Consider the following 25,217-nt stretch of genomic DNA (forward strand, 5'->3'; position numbering starts at 1 on the left):
GCACCCTTGAAATCACCTTTCACTTAGAAAAGTGGATTCTGATTGACAATAATCGGGCGTTCAAAAAGAGTGAAGAAGCTGCGGAAATTTTTATGAAGTTTACCACGGGCTAATCATATCTCTCAAACCTGGTCTTATCGCAAACGTAAAAATATATATGTTCATTTCATATATTTTTAATGAACCACGACTAGGTGTGTCAAGTGTTTTATGCCATTCTAGTTAATATGGATTTCTATAAATTGCCAATTATTGTTCTATCAAATACTGAATATCTTCTAAACAAAATATGTTAATAATTATTATTATTATTCTTTATGTAAGGTATTGTTTGAAATGAAAAAGTTAGTGTCACGAGCGGGATTCGAACCCACGACCTTTGGATAAATATGCCGCTGCTCTACTGAGTGGTTGTCCGTGTGGATCGAAGTCACGATAGCTCAAGTGGTAGAGCAGCGGCGTATTTAGCCAAAGGTCGTGGGTTCGAATCCAGTCCATGACAATAACTTTTACATTTTAACCAATAACTTACATAAAGATTAATTGATTAAAAGAAGTTATATGGATATTCGAACCACGAAATATAATGGATTATTATTATTGCTAAATTATTTATTAAATTATAACTGCGCTTTCAAAAAATTTTAATGACTCAATAATAAATTACATTGTACATAATTCAATTTTTATTTGTGTAATTTTACAGATTGAGCGATAAAAAAATGCTGGTCAACTAATAATGCTAAAAATTCTAATTTTTTAAATTGTTTTTAAATTGTGCGTCTGTGAGATTTTTTTAGTTTGAGTCTGATCAGCTTTATCTTCCTGTTCACTATTTTTACTTTTGATACTCAGGTATGGATTTTGTAAACAGGATACTTCTTTAATTTCTTTTAATGAGCATTTTTGTATTTTTAATTATCTTAAGTCATATCATTGAAGGAATTTTCCTTTTTGTGGTTTTCGGGGAGATGGATTCACAATTTGGTTGTATTTGATGTTCTATCTTAGATGATTTGTCTGAAGAAAAGCACGATAAAGAACATATTTTTGTAAACCTTCTTCATACCAGACTACATCTCACCATCTCCAAATAATCATTACTTAACGGTCACTCGCACCACTCAATTTTAAATATTCTCCCTCGGTTTTGACATTCATTTGTATTTTATATGTTCCATTTTTCTTACTTTTTCTCTTACATTTTTATTTACAGATTATTTGTATTTTTCGTAGGTTATGTATAATCCACTAGTTTTCGTGGTCCGCTTGACCAATTAATATCTTTCAATCAATTAAGGTTGATTGATTAAGGTTGAAATGAAAAAGTTAGTGTCACGAACGGGGTTCGAACCCACGACCTTCGGCTCAATACGCCGCTGCTCTAACCACTCTATCGTGACTCGATGGCTCAATTGGTTAGAGCAGCGGCGTATTGAGGTCGTGGGTTCGAATCCCGCTCGTGTTACTAACCTTTTCATTTTCACCAAAACCTTACTTAAAATGGTTAATTAACTACTAATGTTTTTATCTGATCGACACGGTTCATTTACTGAGTTAGTCAGTTTTTGCTTGGTTTATTGACCAGTTCCTCACTGAAGATGGCGTGAAGCCGAAACGCAAATTCGTGAAATGCAAACCGCATCAGTATCGATCAGTTCAACATGTTCCCATCCATGCAGACAAACAAACACTGCCAATTTTTTCCAATTTTCAGTTTTATTTTCAATTTAGTAACAGAGAAATTAGCTTGGTTTGAATGTATATGTTTTAAAAATGTAATGAAAGATTAAGCATAAATAATTGTGCTATTTTCAAACTAGTAATTTTACAAAACTGCCTTTTCCTACGAATTCACTGACTTATGATGCTTTTGCTGGAACGAAGTCAAGCAAACTGTCAAGTTTTTAAGGGGACATGAACCGTTTATCATAATTTTGATTTTTCAATTTCTAAACGATTGAAAATTATCGTTTTAGTAACTTCATTAGGCTGTGTTTAATTCAGTAAACTGTTCAGTGCTTTTATAGGAGAATTTTTCAATTAAGGACTTTCATCAGGCGAAGTAATTAACAAAGTTGTGCAAAATACTGTAAACAATGAAAACAAAATTAAAGTTTTTTTGTGTTTTGTTTTATAGAATAACCATCAATATTATTGACCTGAACAATAAGCTGTCGAATGCTTGCGAAAAAGGTTTTTCTTTCCCGCCCCCTCCAGCCGTTTTTAAACATCTCTCGCTGTAAAAATAAGCGGGAAAACTTTTACAAAGAGTTTACAAGTTTTTTTGTACCTTGTGGCCTGTTCTCCGACGGCCGGCCGAACAGAGTGGAAGGGTTTAGATTAGAATAAAGTTTCCACCGACACTTTCTATATTATTTCCCAAGAGGTCTTCATGCCGGCTGGCTCGAGGAGAGGGAGAGAAACAGGTTGTGCTTAGGGTTATCTATTGCAGCTTTAAGGGGCTTGAAGGCCGCAACCAAATTACGAGACTGCTGTTAAATTTGTTGCTGGGAGCAATATCGCCGACCGCATTCGCGCCTTTACTGTTTGATTGTCTTTCAGGCAATTCCTCCATATCTTCTATGTAATTTAGCTTTATACAATTAGGAATGTAAAACATCTAGATATATCTCGACTATGGGATGTATAGTGATTTTTTTTCAGGAAATTAAGAACAAAAATTACATACAAAATTATGCAAACATAAACTTCAATGCTCAATTCATCATAGAATAAATAATAACACCCTATTTAGTTTTTAATTGTTTTTTGTTTTATCGAGTCAGCCTTATCTACTTCTGGATATAAATGTAAGAATTCTCGTCTGGGACCAGGGCATATTTTATACACGTTTCCTACTCACTACTTATTGACTTATCACAAAAACCTGCCTAACCGACCTTTAGAGTAAGGTGAGGCAACGAGTTCTCGGATGTTAAATAATTTTGCTGCCGGTCTTCCACAAGAATGCATTCTTGGTCCAATCTTTTATATTATTTATGCCGCTGACCTACCTATATACCATAATACCGTCATAAGTCATCACCATCTACGCGGACGATACCGCAAAGTTATCCTCTATCCCGAATCCTTTCTAAGTCACCTCCAAAATCCAAGAACACCTTGAGCTTATCGAAGACTGGTGCAAAAAGTAGAGGACAAGACTGAATGAAGAAAAATATACTCAGTGTACGTTCACAATGAGAAATCAGTCTTGCCCTCCATTATACATCAACAAAGAGACACCGGCTTCCATTCAAGTCAAATAGTTACGACTGTACCTAGACAGCAGACTGAAGTAGAATCTCCTTTAACCAACGACTGGGACAACCATGAATGACCTTGGACCGAAATCTGACTTGAGTAACAAAACTAAACTACCCTTATACAAGAATTTAGTGCGACCAATTTGGGCATACTGGAACTATGTGGTTCTGCCATGGCATCCAATCCTTTTTATCAAAAGTCCTCAGACAGTTGGTCAAAGGTCCTCACTGTCCACAACGAACACTCCTTTAGCCAACGTTCCGTTCTTGATTCCAAATTTTCACACCAACCTCTCGATCCATCCTAGCCCTACTGTCGAGCCCTCTCTATACATTCCCATCCCCAGAGCACGCCACGTTGCAATCAATGGCCTCGGGATCTTTTTCCAGCTTAATCCCTTACACTGAGTGCCAGCGATGGCATGTGTCCTCCTGGTTAAAACGCTAGGTTAACGCAGTGACCGTATGATAAAACGTTTGGTCATCACATTTGTAATATAATAAAGGTAGGGTACAAATTAAAAAAAAAAAATTATATATAAAAATTATCATTTGACTACTGCATCAATTCTTTTATGCATTTCTGATGGTATTTATGCAAAAATTAATATATTAGTTTATCAATAAATATTTTATTTTTTATATTTTTAGTAAATTTCTTCTAACACTTTTCAATTTTTTTAACTAATAGAACAATCCTTTGCATAATAGGATTTAAATTTCCCATGTTGTAATATAACCTAATTATTTAAATTATATTGACTAATATTATGCAAACGAGACAAACAAACAAATACATTCTATCATAATCTAATCTAATAACGTCGAATATGCTTATACAATTATAAATTTAATTGTCTATATTGTATTTGTTTAAACCAATCGAAATGTGATGTTGTTTATTAAATCAACAGTTCTCAAATACAGAGTGGTTTTAATTTAATTTATATACATAAACTGTAAAGCCTAAAATTTGAAATCTCAGAAAACCGATTTGCAATTTAAATGTAATATTACTCGCTGAGATCACCATCAAAGCTTTGTTTTAATTGAGCGATTTATAACACTTTTTTGGCGGGGTTGATTTTGATTTTAGTTTTTGAGGTAAAAATGTAAGAGGCGAAACGCAGCGACAACTTCGATGTGTCGTCCGTTAATAATTCCGACGAGGTACTGGTATACCAGTTCGTGCTCCGACGGTACATCCAAGGTCTCGGAGGTCTTTTACAAATTTAAAATTTCCACCGAAAATTTAGAGTTAGCGCAATGCTAAGCCACCCCCGTGTATAACTGTAACTCGAGCCGATGAATTATGGAGAAACGAGAATGTTCTCAGCCAAGGGGAAATAAGGCTGCCGAACATAAACAATGCTACATAACAAAGAGCGGGTACGACTTTATTTCTTGCGTCAGCTTATTGTCACTTCATAATTAAACTTTACGTAAAACCGAAGCTCCGAACTTCTTGTATGACTTCTACTGAACTCTTATGCCAAATAAATAATATGAAAAAGAGAACGAATTTCACCTTTGTGTTTGCCTTTTGTTTCTGAAACTTGATAAAACTTAAAATGATAAAGCTTTTTGTTTGTTTGTTGTTTTTGTATATGTTACTATAGTTATGATATAATGTATTTGATATTTAATACGAAACATATATTAATATTTGCTTGTATTATAATGTTACTTTCAATCGTGGGCTGGGAATAAAACGGATTATCAAGTTGCAAATTGAACATAAACGACAACTTGAGCTTATGAAATGTGCTTGTATAAAATCTTATGGTTACGGCTTTATGTTCCATTACTCTTTCCATATATTAGTCGGGCGTATCATTTTACGCATTAGACGTTGTTAGCTCGAGTAGTGCGTACGATTTCGACTTTTATCACTCAGTCTGCGTTGTATAACCGTTTTCGAAGGGCGTTCGATTCTTACACAAATATTTACAATTTACCTTATACCATATTATATCTAATTAATTACAATACATGTTTCATCGCTTTATCTCGACCCATTCATAAATATTTACAATTTTTCGCTCTCTTTGTTTCTCTTTTTGATTTGTTATATTTTAAGCTCTTCTTGAAAATATAAACGCTTTTACACGTGCCGATTTACACAAGTTTTAAACGGGATACGAACAGAAAATACACAGGAGGAAAACAAGTCCCATCCACACGATAAATTTTATAATGGAAATTTTTACTAACCACCTTATATTTTTTTATTAATTGAATTTTCATCTAAGTTTTAATAATTTCAGGGGATTACTATGTACAAGACAGGGGACTATGTTAATTGCATTAAGTTTAAGTGATTTTCATGTAGGGTGGGATCGGGGGAGTGGATTTTTATTTAATTTCTTACGAGAGATAAATAATTTTAAGAGGTCAAACGGGTTTTTACGGGGACAGGGCGCTGGCGATTCGTTTTCGCCGCAGCTGTCGCCTTACGCAGCGATCGAGGAAAGCATGAGCGGAAGCAGGATGTACCAGACTGCTGCTGAAATTATTGGACCTGAAGAGGATGACTTCCGACGAGAAATGGCAGCCATCTTGTCACCTGTAACAAAAAATTACACATCTTAAATAAAAAACCAAAACAATCACTGACTGGGCAAAACTAAGGTCAAAAAACAGCAATTTTAGTTACAAGATAACAATTTTAAATTGCGAAAAAGTCTGCGGGATATTGCTTTCCAAAAGAATATTCAAAAATTCAGTACATTTAACTATTTTTCATTTGAAGCAACGTATTAGTTTGTTATTTGTTTTTAGATATTATTTGCCAAACATCACTACACCTCGAAATCTCAGTGTTAATAAAATATTAAACACTTAGCGGAAATTTTCTATTTTAATTCAATAAGTCATTATCTTTAAAACTACTCGTTCAGTTCAAATCAACGTAGTTGTTCCAACCGTTCTTTAAAGCAAATGTGGAGAAACGTCAGGGTTATAAGCAGGGAGAGGCAAAATATCCGAAGGTCAAATGCGAATAAAAGGCAGGAGCGTTGTATCGTGGCATCATCCCCTTTATATTTTAAAAGTTAATACATTCTAATCATCAATTGCGATAAACTAAGAGTTCTTGCCATCTACAAGCTAAGTCGCACCTGATCTGTATCTAATCCAATACCTGGTATATCCCAGTTTGATAAGATCTAGCACAATGACAATTTTTAAATCCTTATTCCTAAAAATACGTTAATTTTTGTATTTAGAAACAAATTACATCGGCTGTCCGATTTGGGCTTTTTGGGATACCTACTGCTTGCTGATGGCTCTAATCTTGGCTGTACTGTGCGCCATAGTGTGAATATACACTGATATAGAAATTTAAAGCACCATACACTTTTTTTTTAAGTTTAAAATTAAATCCATTATCTTATTCCTTTTTAAAAAGATAGTTCCTACTCACATTCTTTTTTTACATTAGTCAAGCTAATTAGCAGCTACCAACGGTTTAGGCGTTGACACGTCGCACATCAGTGTAAGGTAAAGATCCAGGGTTCGAATCCAGCGGCCCTGCATTCGAACCCGACATACTTACAAATGGGCTTTTTTTCAAAAACACCGGCACCACGAGGGTTGATATCACCTCTGCTGTTGCGAACCCTCGTAAAAAAATTAGTAACTATCGTAGTCAAAATGAATAGTAAAGATTTGTTTACATTTGCACTAATTAATCCCATTTACACAAGTAGCATTATGCCCTTTCATTCTGCTACATCTAAATATTAATCGTTAATCTTTTTCCTTCGATTTCATTTGATATTATTCTTATTCTTAACCCTTTTTCAATGGCTCCAGTCAGGCATTTGAATATGACAGTGTCAGAGTCATAACATTATTGGAAAAAGGATAAAGCCAGGTCGAATTCGCCAGGGGACTGAATATAATTCACTCGACGATGTAAGGGTTCTTCGGCGCTTCAGAGAAACAGGGACAGATAGACGACAGATTCATCCGTCATCAGACACTACGAAACCGTTGCATTACGAGAAATGAGATAAAAAAAATTTGTCAAAACAAGCCCGAAATGTTTCCATTTCCTCCAGGACTGTAAGAAGAAGGTTCAACAAAAATAACCCTTAGGGCACCCTTTTCTTACCACAGCTCAAAAAATGGCCAGGTTTCAATTCGCATGGGAATTGGGCATAGGAAAATGAGGAAAGAGTTCTCTTTATATATGAAGTAAGAGTTGGCCTCAAATCATCAGATGGACGTAATTAAATATGAAGATGTTTGGGAGAAAGGTACGCCCCATGCTGTACGGTTCCTCAGGTGGCATTGATGTTCTGGGGTGGTCCCCGAATTGGTCGTTGTACGAGGAAGAGCGGTACTTACCAGACTTAATCAAAGAACATGAAGTGCTTTTGCCCCTCACATCGGTTATAGGTTTTTGCTAATGTAGGATACTTCCATGCCCATAGAGCACTATGACTACCTCATTGAGGTTGGAATTGAGTGCTTGGGGCCAGCACGATGTTCAGATTTGAACGCAATTGAACACATTTGAACCATCTTAAGTGACGACTGCGAATCCCACGTCCTAACACTCTAGAAGAATTGGAAACGGCTTTTCTTGATAAATGTGAAAGAAATCCTGGATTTTACCAAAAATATTTTCGTAGGATTGCAAAGGTGTTTAATGGGTAATTCGTGCCAGAGGTTGCATTATTTGGTTTTTACATTTTTATCTTTTTGATTTTTTTGTTCTTTCGTTTTTTACTTAATATTTCTTTTTTAGAATTAGGTGTTAAACATTTTCTTTTTATGCCTTATTTTTATAACCAAACCTATTTTTGGTATGCAAAATATGAATACCTTAAAATTTAAGGTTGGTCCTTTAGTATAATTAGAATCTATAGGTGCCATGGAAATCTGTTGTTCTAAAATTTAATTAACTAGTGAAATTTTTTGGTTTGTGTAGAATGAAACTGGATTTTTTAAACTGAATCGGTAGAACTTCTTTCAATCTTAACGGAATAATTCCAATTTGTGTGAAGCAATTATGTCGTGATTGCTCGATTCTCTGATTTGAAGAACTAAAGCTAGAACAGGACCCGCATTTTGCTTGATAACAAAACAATTCCGCCGGGAGTGAGAAACTAGGTCAGGCTTTATAAGTGGCCGGCTCTTTATTAACCGAGTGGGGACAATTCTGATGGCTGAAAGCCCTCTGCTGTTCATTTGGTCCGGTTAAAGTTCAAATCTTGATGCCACTTGTTTTAAATTTAATCAACAGGTTTTGCCCCTGTCGGAGCGGCTAATCGAATTTTCCCATCCGACGGATGTCCCTCCTTTAACCTTGTTATTTACGACGATTGAAAAATCAAACGATAACGAACGTGTTCTTGTTACGACTTTCAATATTCTTGTTACCAGACCCGACGCTTGTTAGAAAGGTGACGATGTGATAAGCCTCATTTATTTTTATTCAGATTTCCATTCTTTGCCCCCTTCTCCCTATTTAATCATATTAACGATATTTTTTTGTTACCTTGTTCCAATTTACTGAGCCCTCATGGCGAGTTTATTTAGTTATTTTGGTGAAGGACATGAAAAACATTGTGGTCATTAAAAAAGCGAGACTCTCCGTTTTCAATTTACTTTAAAAGCAAAATTAATAATTGTCATTTAAAATTGTATTGCCTCGGGCAATTGATACTTGACTATTTCATATAGAAATAATTGAAAAATATTTTAATATTCATAAGAGCTCTCTAATAACTCTAATTAACTTTCTGTTGGGGAATTGAAACAACGTTATAATAATTATTGTACATGTGAAATATACAATTGTACTTAAAACACATCTTTAATTAAAAACACTTGTACTGCTTAAAATTCCCAATCGAACATATCAAATGCGTAACAATTATAACAATAAAACTAATCCCATTTTACATAAGCCACCCTTTACCCATACTTGCCTTACTGCAGGAATGGAAGAGGCACTAGGATTGTCACCATTTCATACAAACATCCAGAGCATAGATCTTAGAAAAGTGCAGAAAGTATCTTGGTAAAAAATTAAATAGTAAAAATAAGTAAAATTAGTGATAAAAATGTCTAACAAAATGTTACTAAAATAAAACTTTGGCAGATCCTTCCAAAAACAAATAGCAACAAAAGATATTTGAAGATATAAAAATCCTCCTAAAAAAATAATAAAATAACTCATAGAGGGACCTTATTATGATACACAGATGGACATAAAATGGAACATGGAATAGACAGGAGTCAAAGCTCAAATTACGACCTAGCGATACCTCCAGGCTCCACTTCAATAGTCCAAGATGAAATCTATGCAATAAAACTGCTCTAGAAATATTTCAAAAGGAATAAAAGGTAAACAGACCTATTTCCATACCCAAGAAACTCTGATTGGCGTTTAGCTCCTCTAGGAATGCCTAAGGCTACGATGGATGCGAATTCTGATGAAATTTTGTTCTGAGGAGTATGTCCGAATTCCTCGTCAGAACAAGGTGGCTACATTGTGCGCATTTTTTAATAGTCAGTACATTTCTGCTTCCCAGCAAAATGGACGAACTTAATAGATTTTTTTAATGTTTTTTTTTTAAAAAGAAATTGTGAAATGGGGTCTGATGCCAACGTTTCGATCCTTATTGAGATCATCTTCAGGGCCTGGGATTTACAAACATTTTACATATAACAATTACATTTTGGATGTGGAAAAGTGAATTTATACAATGCAAAATATATTTTTTTATATATTCAATCAAAGTATTTCTACTCACTCAAAGTGTTTGTTTTCTGTGTAATTGCGCCATTCTTACGTGTCGTGTCGAGAGTGCCAGTGCGATTTTGCTATTTTGTGTTTATATACGTTGGATTTTGAAGGGGTGGGGAAGGAAGTCGGTGTAGAAAAGACATTTTTGTATAAGGCGTCGGCTTCTTTAAGGTGAAAAGAGCCGACGAAGGGAAAAAATGTGTTGGTGATGGTTCGGCCAAATTATTCTTTCAGGATTATATAGATGAATATATAAAAAAATTTGAATATATAAAAAAATATATTTTGCATTTTACAAATTCACTTTTCCACATCCAAAATGTAATTGTTATATGTAAACAATGTTTGTAAATCCCAGGCCCTGAAGATGATCTCAATAAAGATCGAAACGTTGGCACGATAACGAAAATGTTTTTCTGAAACCTACATCACACCAGACCGCATCTCACGATTTCTAAATAAATATCGATTAACGGTCAGTAATCACCACACGAACTTAATAGTTTTATTTTCTTGAAAGTCCGTTGATTAAGCTATTGTTGGTAGGTGGTGGGAAAACAGGGCATGTTACACTTATTTTCCACAAGAGACGAAAAGGGAGAGTTTCAAACTTAATGCTAGTCCCTTAAAAAAATGCATGTTAATCAATGTATGTTTAACGGTCATAATTGACCATATTAATTAAAATGAAATTTGAAAAATGGACAAAAGGGGGAAAATTCGAAAAGTTGTAGGTTAAGATGAGTTGGTGTCAGACGTGATGGAAGTCACAATAGCTCAAGTGGTTAGAGCAGTGGCGTATTGAATGGTAATGGGTTCGAATCCCGCTCGTGACACTAATTTTTCGCCTCCACCAAGAACCTTAAATAAAAAGAAATATTCATTAGAATAATTAATACAGGCAATTATAACCACTAACCAAATATGGTTTATTGCTAGTGTCGATTTCTTGAGCAATCTTCTTCCACTTTGGACGAGAAATATCTTTGTTGTGATATTTTTTGTCGATCATGTTCCACAAACATGATTCTCAAAAACAAGACTGACCAGTTTATCTACATCCATGGTGAAATATTAAAACTGTATAGATAAAAACGTTAGAACGCACGAAACAATCAAACTGGTTTGAACGCTCAAATGATTCTGACGACATCGTGCGTGTTCTGACATGCACTTCGCTGAAAGTAAACACTCTCTAACATATCTCCAGCTGCTGGGAAAAGGTAATCAGGTAACCCTAATATGGGTGCCAGGATACGAGGTGATTGAAGAAAATGAACAGGCTTACAAGCTGGCAAAAACAGGGGTAGGCCTTCTACCCTTGGACCGCAAATTGGCATGCTCTAAGGAATGCTAAGAGCGAAACTAAACAAAGAAGGGAGAAAGAAATGACCTCCCATTGGATAAATTCACCAGATGCAAGACAGTCAAAGAATTTTTTTATCATCTCAACCAGGAAAACAAAAAGCTATCTCTCACTAGCAGGCAGTTGCTAGAGAAAACAATAGGTGTTTATTCCGGCAACTGCCTCTTTCATGACGAAGCAGAGACATCGGAGCATGAAGTTTGGCCAGAAAACGGTACAGCCTCTTCAGAAAGGCGAATATGGCAACTAAATAAATTAGTGAAGAAGAACTGAGTAATGTCTTAAATTACCTTAAAGGTTGTGCATTTTTTGAGAAAAAAACAAAGAAGGGTTAAATCTACAACAGACACAAAGACAAACTGGTATTGGGCAAACTTACCTCAGTCGTAATAGCAAAACTATATTTAATAAGAGCTTATACAAAAATACTTTCCCAGATTTACCGCAAAATACTCGTCATAACAGCAGAACCTGATGTCTTTACAGAACATGATATTCACTACAGAACAGTATAAACTTACTTGAGCTAAACATTGCAAACACTGTACATCAGCCCGACCAAAAAACCAAAAGTTCCTAACAGAAAAGACAAAACTGAGTGAACTGCCAAAATTGGACACAAAATGAAGCTATAAAATAATGACCGAAAGACTAAATAAAGCTCTAATAATCAATAAGAAAGAAAAAAACGAACTAACAACAATATAAAAAATATAGCACACAATATCAACAACACAAACACAATCAAAAAAATAATAAACAATAGGAATACATGAAAACACAACGGTAACATAAAATTATGAGGAAATGGACCACATTCATATACATAATGGAAGAAACGTAGAATTTAACTAACTAATTGACAAATTAGGAATAAATACAAACATAATTTTAAACTCTTGAAATAAAACATTTAGTCCATTATTCTAGTCAGATAAAAGGACAAGTAAGAGAAAAATATATAAAGACAGATAAAAAGTATATTCAAAGTAAAAGTCTATTTGGGAAAAAAGATGGAAAATTAAACTGCGCAATTCACTTCAACAATACAGAATACAGGCTCGTTTGAAATTATTGTAAGACAAAAAAATGGACATATTATAAAATTAAAAAAATACAAATCCAACACATTCAACTCGAATTCATAAATTAATAACAGCTCACAGGAATACAGCACTCTACGACCATAAATTTTTTTAAGTTTATTAATTTTTAATGCCATGTGTACTAACTGCATATATGTGTAATGAGCTATTTACAATACGTTTCTATTTTGACAGTTTTATATCTTCAGGAGAGCCAGCAACCGTTGTTCCAGTCCCAGTTTTTCTCAATAGATACATACTGATTGCACAAATTGAAAAGGAAAAGAACATGCTTTATCCATCAAAAACATCGACAGACAAAACAGACAGATATATTTTCCGTGCTGTTTTCTCAAATAACGTTGGAATATAAAGACAATCTGAAAAAATCCGTGGGGTTGATGGTTTCGGTTTAGATATTTTAATCTTGGGAACGCCAGCCTTCGAGATGAACTCGGGCCAGTTCACCCTTCAGCGGTCGATGATGAACTCCTCGAGAGCTTAAGCCGGGGATTAACTGCATGCGGATTATGGGTCACAATCGGGGCATTAAATGGCACCGTCCTCTTAGACAACTCCGCACTTAGTCAATCCAAGATCAGACGCCCGATACTTACAAGAATGAATATTTCTGAATAGATCAACCTCGCAATAAAACCGAATGAAACAGTCGGTGTAACAGCTGAATGATTGTGAAAAACAAGAATTAAAAAATTGAAACTAGAATACACCAAAAAGGATTTTGCGAGATGTAGCTTGCAAATGGCAGACACTTGCAGGTTTACTCACAAGATTGACGATAAGAGTGTATTGAGTTTTAAAATAAAAAATACTTTGCTTTCATCAACTATGGTGACGCAACGATACAACCCTTCTGCCTTTCGTTTGCGTTTGATCCAGCACAGTTCAAACATCGCCTCACCCTTCTTATAACCTTAACGCCACGCCACTCACAAATGATCCAGAATACAATGGACGGTAAAACACTCCATGGATTTACCATAGGCTGCGAAATATACATTTTATTATAATTATAAATTAACTACAATATATTTATATTTATATATAGTCACACACACACACACACACACACACACACACACACACACACACACACACACACACACACACACACACACACAAAGGCTTGTGCTGTATTTACCATTTTTTATATAAAATGTATGACCTTTTACAAGAGATACATAGATACAATTTATGTATGTAATTTTTTTGTGTCATAATTGATTATAATTCGTAACAATTTACATTATGTTTACAAATTATACTCAAAAATTAAAAATGGCTCTTCCGTGTTTTCTCAGAGGATTTTAATTTAAAAAGAAATTGTTCACCTTCCTCATCTCAGGCAGCCGTGAAGCCGCGAGGGGAAAAACACTAAAATTAACCCTGCCCTGGCTGACAAAACGGAGCGTGAAAAATGGGAAACCTCTCATTTTTCTTACAGTCTAATTTTTATTCCAAAGGCTGAGTGGGAAAAATGCTCCAGCAGGTAATGGACGGCACGCAGTAGATTTGCTTGGAGTCTTATCACTTTGTCTGGTGATAAACAACTGAACACTCGCTTTTCCTCTCTTTAACTATTAACAGGAAAAAAGTCCTACTCAACCGCAATAAATTAAAAAAGAGAAATATAATGAATTAATTGTACAAATGGTTATTTCATATATCAATATTGAAATTAATTTTTAAAAATGAAATTTTAAACTTTCCTTTTTCACTATCTCATATTATTACACCCTTTTTGTCTACATCTCACCAAATCTATAATAATTATGTTACTTTTGTCACGTTTACTATATCTATTTATTTCTTGCCAGTGTTTTTCGATATAATGTCTTTAACTGTTTTTACTTTCTTTGTTCGTCTATATAGTTTTCCAATTATCTTTCTCCCTTTTTTTTATCTGTTACCAACCTTGTCGCTTCATTACGTTCTGTCTTTCTTTTCTTTTCTTGATTGGCATTCTTAAGTGCTGTCTTTCATTTTTCTCTATCTCTATTTACGCATCCAACGATATACAGTTCTACTCAATTTTTTATGTAAATTATTTTTTTGGCTTCAATTTCAGAAGTTTCTCTTCCTCTCTCTCTCTCTCTCTCTCTCTCTCTCTCTCTCTCTNTTTTTCCTTTGTATCTTTATCAACGTATTTAACGACAAAAATATTTTACCTTTGTTCCTTCATGGTTTTCTCTATAACCGTATTTCAACCTATTTTTCTATCTAAACCCTCCCTATACATATTTTCTCTTTTGATTTGCTTCATACCCCTCTTTCTACCCTACGTACCCCTCTTTCTCACACCTTCCCGTTCTCTTTTTTTCTCTCTCTCACTCTCTCTCTCTCTCTCTCTCTCACTCTCTCTCTCTCTAGTTTTTTTGTAAATAGGTATAAGGTAGGTATATTACGTAGGGTAAGTTCTCACACACGCAAACACACACACACACACTCTCTCTCTCTCTCTCTCTCTCTCGTTTTTTTTTGTAAATAGGTATAAGGTATATAATACGTAGGCTATGTTCACACACGCACACACACACATACACACACACACACACCCACTCTCTCTCTCTACTTTTTTTGTAAATAGGTATAAGGTATATAATACGTAGGATAAGTTCAGTTAATTGAGGGTCTTAAAATTCTATAATTTTCCCTTCTACACTATGTTTGCTGTTGTACAAATAATGTGTTTTGTTTTATTGTGGTTCATTATATAATATATGGTATTAGTTTTTTTATAAATTAATTACAAATTGAAGAACGTATTTCAATGGCATATACTGTTTTACTTTATCTAGAGGTGAAACGCGATCAATTAACTAAATTCACCACAAAAAGTCTATTATAAGATATCTTTTGTTAAACAATGGGATCAAAGGAGTATCAAATCGAAGTCAACTGCAATATAATATTTGAAACTTTACATTTTGCATGCCCAGCCCTGTAATAAAGTAATCAGTGTTGTTGAAGTAGCTCGGGGCAAAAAGCGTTCTGCTTCTGAAAGTAATTTTTTAAGCACGGCTTGGAAGTAAAAGCGGGTTGGACAGCTTTGAATTATGACCGGCAGTTTTCAGGGTTTCGGTTGAGAATCACTTCAACGTTTCAAGAAGATTGAGCCAGGTTGGCGTAACACTTATTTTTTTATATTAGTATCGAAACAACTTTATAAAGTTTGTACGATAAAATTTAAAGTTTATTGATAGAGTTAATTCGCCTCACGATGCGCTATAATGAACGATACGTCGTTAAACTACTTCGGTTCTTAAAACGGCCCCCGGGCGGTTCCTCGTTAGTGCCCTTTACGAAGGAGGCGGCGCATGTATGTAAGATTGAGCTCTTTATCCATTTCCATTCCATTTCCTAGTCGCTTCTTTTGAAACGGACCTGTTAATAGGTTTCTGCAGTTAAGAACAAAGCGATCCTTTGTGCATTTTTGTCTTTCTATCCTTTTTATTGAAATAACGAAGCCATTACGCAACGTACGTTGAACCTTCTTTGCCAATAGTTCCCGCATGACTTCAATCAATGTCAGTAGTGATATAATTGAGAGAACTTCAAAGGAAATTTGTTTTGAATATTTTTGTTGTCAATTAGAAAGTTTATAAGAATAGTTGTTTATAAATAAAATGAATTTGTACGTGAATTTTTAAACACTTTAAAACTGAACATTTAATCATCCTAATAATTCCGTCGAACCTTTTCCTTTTTTTTAGACCGCCGGTTAAGTGAAATGTTTCATGTAACGAGCATGGGTGAACTGTGAACTAAAGTTGAATGGGTTGAAAAATCTCTTTTTCTTCCGCACGAGTCAAGCCTGAAATATGGGAGTTTACGAGGGAAAAACTGGCATAAGAGGGTCCTGGGCGGTAGGATATTGCCGGGCATGAGTCAAACTTCACGATGGTACGAGAATGGTTTTCATTGAGAAAGATTAAATTTGCCGGCAATGTGTAGTATGAAATTGCTTGTCTTATAAAAATATAAACAAAAAGGAATGGAGAATACGAGTTATAAACGAAAAGCTTCATAGAGCTCGGTTTGTATGATGATACGCAACTTCTTAGAGAACCAATTTAATTCGAATTCAGCGAATCAGAAATGTGAAGGCTGATCATAGACGCTTGAATGGTCCGCTTGTTAAAGCCAAATCATTCAGCATGCATGGGCAGAAGGTGTGGTTCTGAAGATGAAAGCTTGCCAGTCATATTTCTTATACTCTATAAATTGTACGATCGATAATGGTTCTTTACCTGAGGAAAAGCCAAAGCAAGGTACTAGCAAAATAGTGATAAACACATGAACAATTAAACAGTACAGATATTGAAAAAAAATCGATTTGAAATGGAAGAAAACCACGGATTGTTATTTCGTTAGTTTTAAAAAGATAAAAGTACAATAGACAGGCTGGAGAAAAATCGGTTCATCGCTAAATTTTGTCACATATAAATAGTATACCTGTATGTAAATAGCTGAATATATAAAAATATGTGTGAATACAAAATTGAACATAGAATTGATACATATATTGGTACATAGATGAAAAGAAAAATGAATAATATAGGTTTAAATGTTACGTAGGCACAGGTATTGGTACGTAATTGCAAAGTTGTATGAATGGATAAATTTAAAAGTAAATTCCCAGTCATTTGAACTTACTGTGGGTGGGAACTATCTTTTTAAAAAGATTGAACAACACACTCACTCCACCATTCATCATTTCTGTTTGCTTAATGTGTACAAAAGAGGCAGGGGCATCGGAAAATGAGTAACTTTTCTTAAGTCATACTGTCTCGGAAGTAGAACAGAGAAAAATTCTGAAATTTCTAAAATAGGTGCCTTTCCTTTCATTGAGACTTAGCAAGTCTTTCCCACATTAAATTCCATAATTAAGGTCCAGTATGGAGACAACAAAAACTACAATAAATATAAAATAATTTAATATTTTCGTCCATTAAACTATTTTTAATACTTGATTATAGCATAAATATTCAGATATCGTGAGATGCGGTCGGGTGTGATGTAGGTTTCAGAAAAACATTTTCTTTATCGTGCCAATGTTTCGATCTTTTATTGAGATCATCTTCAGTGCTCAAAGGGTTTGTCTTCTGTGTAATTGAGAGTGCCCAACACGACACGCAAAAATGGCACAATTACACAGAAGACAAACACTTTGAGCACTGAAGATGATCTCAATAAAAGATCGAAACGTTGGCACGATAAAGAAAATGTTTTTCTGAAACCTACATCACACCCGACCGCATCTCACGATATCTGAATAACTATCAATTAACGGTCACTAATCTCTACACATATAGCATAAATGCTAAATTCACTAGTGTCGTTGCCCACTTGACCAAATAGTATCTTTCAATTAATTAATCTGTATTAAGGTATTGGTTGAGATAAAAATGTTAGTGTCACAAGCGGGATTCGAACCCACGCCCTTCGGCTAAATACGCCCCTGCTCTACCACATGGCCACCAAAAATGGCAAAAAGGAGAAAAAATTCAAAAGGTGAGGTTGAGATGGGAAGTTGGTGTCCGAGTGGATCGAAGTCACGATAGCTCAAGTGGTAGAGCAGCGGCGTATTGAGCCGAAGATCGTGGGTTCGAATCCCGCTTGTGATACTGACTTTTTATCTCAATCAATACCTTAAATACAAATTAATAAATCCTAAAGTTAATATCAAAAATAAATCATCACTTCAACTTTGACAGTTAACCTTTTTTTAATGTAATTTATAACTGAAAAATCTCTCTTTTATTATAAATTAAAAAAAAATATGGAGGAATTTTCATTTTTTATTTATCTTTGTTTCGACAAAGACAAAGGAGTAAACTCGACATTTTAGGGCCTTCCTAAGTTATTTGACGATCATTGTGTCATGGCAGGAAGCGAGGAAAAACCTATTCTGGCAAATGTCTGGGTTGACGTTTTCATCATGGACCTGTTTGAATGTTTTGGAAGGCGACTAAACGTCGCCAATTTCGAACAAAGGAGAGAAACGATTTACGTATCTTTTTATTCCCAACAGTTTGGTTGTCTTCCAATGAAAATAATCCACGCTATTAGTATAAAACTTATCCCTAGAAAGACTCAAGTTATTAGATTTTATGAAAGTGGTTGGGAAAAAAATCGGTTGAACGATAAAATATGTACGTAGAGCGAGAAATATTTAAACAAATTAAAGTCTAGGGATGAAACTTTTTATTCGTTAACAAGAATTTTTTCAAATTTAAATTATATGTAAATTCTTTCAAACTAATAGTAAGAAATTTAAATCGATTATTTTTTAATTTGACCATAGTATTTTGAAAGAAACTGCCTCAGTTCATTAAGTTATTAAAGATTATATTCAAATATAAATATCTCGACCAATACCGTTCATAAATATTAATTAATTGAAAAATTTTAATTGGTCAATCGGACCACGAACTGTAATGGATTTAAAATTATATTCATAGATCGTGAGATGAAATCTGATGTGACGTAGTTTTTAGAAAACATTTTCTCTATCATGACAACGTTTCGATCTTTATTGAGATCATATTCAGGGCCTGGGACTTATAAACATTGTTTCAATTTTACGACGTGAAAAAGAAGGATTTATGCAATGCTAGAAAATTGTCAATTAAAAATTTGTGGTTAATATCTCACTGGCTTTCTGAACACGACACGCAAGAATGGCACAATTTCACAGAAGACAAACACTTTGAGTGAGTAGAAATTAGAAATACTTTGATTGAATATAAAAAATATATTTTGCATTGAATAAATTCACTTCTTTCACATCCTACATGATTTGTTAAATATAAACAATGTTTGAAAATCCCAGGCCCTGAACATGATGTCAATAAAGATCGAAACATTGGCACGATAAAGAAAATGTTTTTCTGAAACCTACATCATGCCAGATCGCATCACGTTTTCTGAATAATTAGATTAAAAACTGAATTTATAAAATGCTAGAAAATTTTAGATAGAAAAAATGAATTTATTCAATGCAAAAACTTCTATTCACTTAAAGTGTTTGTTTTCTGAGTAATTGTGCCATTCTTGAGTGTCGTGTTGAGAGTGCTAATGAGATTTTGCTGTTTTACGTTTACATTCCTTTGATTTTGAAGGGGTGGAAAACGAAGTAGGTATAGAAAGACATTTTTATATGTGCAGTCGGCTTCTTTGATGTGAAAGGAGCCGATGATGGGAAAAACGTTTGTAATGTTTCGGTCAGATTATCTTTTCAGGATTATATAGACAAGGATAATTAGGGAAAGGAAAGCCAAATTGTTGAAAAATTAGACTATGTAGAATGTTTGATGTGTTCTAAAACCTACGTCACACCAGTCCGCATCTCACGATTTTCGAATAATTATATTCAAAGTTGTATGAAATTTGGTTCAGTTTCGAACTCCTTAAATCCTTGTTCATTCAATGCAGATGGAATTTTAATGAGCGTAAGCGTGGTTTTAGCTCGTTGATAGGGCGAGTACATTGGATTTATATCATTGGATGAGTTGTACAAAGTGAATATTTCTTTCCGTCTACAATTTATTTTGAATTTGTGTAAACATAGAAGATAAAAGTTTTAATAAAAACAATGTTTTAATATTTATTGAGCACATGAATTTTTATGTTGTAACTTAATAATTATCTGAGTCCTATGTGTGAAAGTTGAACTTTTTAAACATCATTTTAGGTTTCAACAAGATAAAGGGATGTACTTTTTTAAAGAAGGGAAGTTTTTATATTTACAAATTATTAAATTTGACGTAATTTCACCGTTATTCTGGAAAGTTATCCTCAGTCAAAGAAGGATTTTAAGAAGTCATCAAATTTAACTTAATAAGTTGTTATAAGACTAATAAATCTTGAATAAAAAATAAATTACAGTTGTTGTATTTTCATTTTTATATCAAAAAGGGATATAAGGGTAAGTATTTTTCTTTAAAATATTTAGATTACCCATCTTTTCTCAAGATTTATTGTTGGCTAAATTTTTGTAACTTTGGTAATTTTATTTAGAAATCGTGAAATGCGGTCTGGTGTGATATAGTTTTCAGAAAAACATTTTCTTTATCGTGCCAACGTTTCGATCTTTATTGAAATCATCTTCAGGGCTCAAAGTGTTTGTCTTCTGTGTAATTGTGCCATTCTTGCGTGTCGTGTCGAGAGTGCCCTTGGTAATATTTAGAAAAATAATTGTTATAATACATATTTATCTACATATCAATCCATTCCGTTCATTCTTTTTTTTTCTCTACCTCACACTCGCACTCTCTCTCTCTCTCTCTCTCTCTCTCTCTCTCTCTCTCTCTTTCTCTCTCTTACTCACTCACTCTCTATCTATCTATATATCTATCTAACTTCCTCTCCCTCNTCTCTCTCTCTCTCTCTCTCTCTCTCTCTCTCTCTCTCTCTCTCTCTGTGTTTATGCATTTTTAAGTGTTACCTTTTCTAGTATGTTGTATTCTTATTGTGTCCTCTGTCTATGAGTTGTTTCAATCCTAATTTGTTAAATAGATTTTTTAGTTTGTACGTTTATTACGCTGTGTATGTGGTTGTTTTTGTGGTGTCCATTTTTGTGTGGGCTTATTTAAAATCATGTTTATGATATTTATTTTTTTGTGGGTGGTACTGTTTTTATTCTATCTGTATTTAAAAGCTGCCATTTTGTGTTGGTTGTGCTGTTTGAGTTGGCATGTAATATCGGTCGCTGATGTTTTTCTTGTATGGATGAACCAAAAACTGAACAAGCCGAAATGCAAAATGCTGACGTGCTGATGCACCTGTCAGACAAACACAAAGTGAATAAGGAGACAAATTGAGAAATGACATATTGCGACCAAATTGCAGGTTCAGGGGCAACGGTGGCTGCAACGGTTTAGGAGTTGACATGGCGCTCATCAACATAAGGTAAAGGTCCCGGGTTCGAATCCAGCTGCCCTCCATTCCAACCCGGCATACTTATAAATGGGCTTTTGTTCAGAATCACCGGCACCCCGAGAGTTCATATAACCTCATAGTTGAAATACCCTCGTGGAAAAAAATCAAGTTCACAAACTCCAGGACGAAATCTCGAAGATTAATTTTACTAGAAAATTTTAAGATAAAATATCTATATTAATTTCATTGCCATACATTTGACTAAAAAGAACGAAGAAACGATTCGCATATCCACAAGAAAAGTTACACAACTCAACAAAAGACAATTTGAAAAGAGAGACAAATGGAACTTTACTTTTTTTTTTACTTTACGTACACGCCATTGGTTGTTAGCAATAAAAATTGTCATGATCCATCAATATTGTCATTCGTTTCTCTAAAACTTAAGTGAAAACACAAAACTCCTGCTTCACTATCCCTAAAAAAAACTGCTCCTTTTTGAGCCCTATATTGGTTCTCAGTAATTTAAGTTAGTTTGTTTGCTGGTGGTGATCAATTAATTGCCAATGAATGAAAAATATTATTTTTTCTGTGATAGTAACAGACAACATACAAACCTAACAAACAAGCATAAATAGCCATGCAGTAAATTTTGGTAAGATTATTTTTTACGAAAATGTGCTTTTTTCATGGGATCAAGGCTAATTGGTTACTTAAAATACAAAATCAATCAATGAAATAAAGGTTTTATTTATTATTAAAAATACTGTAATTAAAACATTAAAAATTTCGTTGAAACTATAAAATAATGTAAAAGTTGAAAGTTACATTGTTAACAATTATGAAAAACAATATTATAATTAAGAATACTAAATTTTTAACCATTTTATCAGCTTATACTTCATTATATAAATACTCAATTAATTATACACAATTTCCTAGAAATGAAAAATTTGTGTCTCAGGCGAGATGCGAACCCAAGTCTTTTGGCGGACTTCTCGTATCGTTCGAACCCCGCCTGTGACACAAATTTTTCATTTCTAGGAAATTGTGTATAATTAAGAATGCTATTAAAATAAAAGAAATGAAAATAAAATAATTCACGAAAACTCTAGATCAAGGTATGGTCTTGAAGAAAAAAGCAAATGCAGTTGTTACTGTCATCGTTTCGACCTATTTTAAAGTTATCATCAGGGCAATATTAATTTTCCATTACGAAAAATTAACTATTGATTTAACAATTGTTTTTCATCATGTGAAAATGTGACTTCGGTACAGCATAAAATCCTTCACTAAACATGAAACAAACTGACGTAGCTCGAAACGTGCCACTTTTCCCACTTTTCCTCATAAATAGTGACAATGATGCTTTAAAGCTCAACACAGAATTAAGATATGACACTTTTCGTGATTGGTGACAGTACGTTCCCGCCAATTCAAAAGTGCTATCTTAGTGTAAAGAGTTCACATCAAAATATTTAAGTAATAATTTGTAAATAATCAGGTTTTTATAAATTTTCGACTTGTGTCACTTTTCTTATGGGTGTGCGATATGTTCCAAATATGGAAAATATTCAAACAATATTGTTAAAAATATAATTCACTAGTTTCGTGGTCCGCTTGACCAATTAATATATTTAATTTAATTAAGAAAAATGGCAAAAAGGAGTGAAAAATCAAAAGGTGGGGTTGAGATGGGAAGTTAGTGTCCGAGTGGATCGAAGTCACGATAGCTCAAGGAGTAGAGCAGCAGTGTATTTAGCCGAAGGTCGTGGGTTCGAATCCCGCTCGTGACACTGACTTTTTTACTGACTGTTGACGAGTGGAAGTAGACGTGTCCTTTTATATTCGCCTTTCTCTTCCATCTCACTTCCGTCTTTTTTCATTTCATCGTAGTCAGAATTCATTGAAATTATCACATCTGCATTATCATCGGTCGAGTTCGTCGAACGGAAAAGTTAAACATCAAACTTTTCATCTTTTTTAAACGAAACGCTTTGTGTTTTATGTGCTGGTTCAATTCCGTTCCGGCCGATTATTTTTTCGGTCGGAAAACGGATTGGACTCAGCTGTAAGGTTAATAATTCTGAGTCTGCTATTGCAAACCGTAAACGATTTGGAGGAGCGCATTAGAGAGATAGTGAGAGAACTTCGCCCAAGCTTTCAAAGGGAGTGGCATTCCACCTCGGTTGAGATGAATCCTATTCCTAACGTGTGCTCTTAAAATATACGAACTTTTGTCATTCATAATTATCAAAATTCATATTTATAATCACATTTTGTTATAAAAGTTTTCTTTTCGCTTCAGAGTTGAAGTCGTGGAAAAAACATTAGCAAAACCAAGTCTGACTTTGATTTGTCCAGGTCGAACGGTGCCTGACAAATGTGTCGATTGTTTTTGAATTCCTGACAGCGTTGTTCACATTAATGTCTCGTATCGTTGGCGGGGAAAAAAACCACGTCCGCTTGTTGTCACGGTGTGAATGGTCATTTTCAATCGCGTTGATCGCATTAATATCAACGCTAGCGGTCGAAAACCTTTGATTCGAACGTGAGCCCGGCGAGATATTCCTCGGCTCCCATAACCTCGTTTGATTTGCATTTTGATCGTTGTTTGATATTTATTTAATTCGGAAAAAGTACGGTTCAGCTCGTAAAATGTTCATGGGACGTGTTTGCACACAATAAAACACACATGAGAGGAAAGGATGGCAAATAGCGTTGGAATGCAATATCTCACAATTCCACAAGATTCACATTGAATGAAATTAAATATTTAATTGGGTTCTCATCAAATACGATTTTTTTTCTTCATAAATCTAACGACCTTTCAAAATATTTACAAATCCTTGAAAAATTTCTTTGGCTGATCTAACAATAAAACCAAAAGATTAAAACATGAAATGACATTACTCGTTGACTAAATTAATGAATTATAAAAATTGCGAAAGAATATTCTTATTAAATGATTGAAATCATCTAATTACTGAAAACTTCAACAATTTTTATCAAAACTGTGTAATTCTTAATTATTTCAGACAATTACTGTAATTAATATAAAGTCAGATTGCAACGCAAATATAATATAATGATAAACAATAAGGGGGAACGAACAAGCAGCGAAGTTATCCACGACGAAACCGCACGATCGTACGTCTATACGTCCAGCAGATTTACAAAGTCGATTGCTAATGATATAAAAAATGAATGGAAAATCCACTGGAACAAAAGAAACACGTCTATATCATAACACGTCTATGATTATAATTAAATAATCATAAAAAATATATCGATTCTTGGCCTGCGGAGGCAGGGTCTAGAAGGGAAAAGGTCATACTTACCAGGTTGCGTAGGTCATACAAAGATCACACACCTTCTAATGGGGGTTAGACCAGTTAGGGTGTCCATTGTGTTGAGGGCTTATCACGGTATAAGCATTTCATAACAGTCAGCAAAGAAAGAAATGACGAAAATGACTTATGGCCGCGGCCTTAAGACACCGCAGGAGGTACAGGTCGCTCAATATATAAGGGCCATAAATACAATATAAATATAAGCCTTCCATTTGCGCAAATAAATACATTCACTCCAATAAATATGATATATGGTACATGGTATCATCTAGCAGATTTACAAAGACGATTGCTAATGATAAAACAAATGAATGGAAAATCCGCTGGAACAAAGAAATATCTAAATTATTCAATCTATTCAAATTAGATTAAAAATATATATATATATATATATATATATATATATATAAAATGTGTTATTATTGGAGAGAATGTATTTATTTGCGCGAATGGAGGCTTATCCCTCATATATCCCGA

The 25,217-nt window shown here is 34.2% G+C and overlaps 1 protein-coding gene across 3 annotated transcripts in view; it reads right to left on the reverse strand.

Annotated features, from left to right (window-relative positions):
* Positions 1-1,447: 1,447 nt before the first annotated feature.
* Positions 1,448-25,217, reverse strand: part of LOC106662312 (neural cell adhesion molecule 1-like) — a 489,063-nt gene continuing 465,293 nt past the window's right edge. For all 3 annotated transcript variants that reach the window (XM_014386331.2, XM_014386329.2, XM_024225418.1), the window contains one exon: positions 1,448-5,835. In XM_014386331.2, coding sequence (XP_014241817.1) covers positions 5,723-5,835 — 113 coding nt within the window. In that variant the 3' untranslated portion in view covers positions 1,448-5,722. The remainder of the gene's footprint in view (positions 5,836-25,217) is intronic.

The sequence above is a fragment of the Cimex lectularius genome, unplaced genomic scaffold (genome assembly GCF_000648675.2).
Source record: "Cimex lectularius strain Harlan isolate CLEC.00 unplaced genomic scaffold, Clec_2.1 scaffold51, whole genome shotgun sequence".
NCBI classification, from domain to species: domain Eukaryota; kingdom Metazoa; phylum Arthropoda; class Insecta; order Hemiptera; family Cimicidae; genus Cimex; species Cimex lectularius.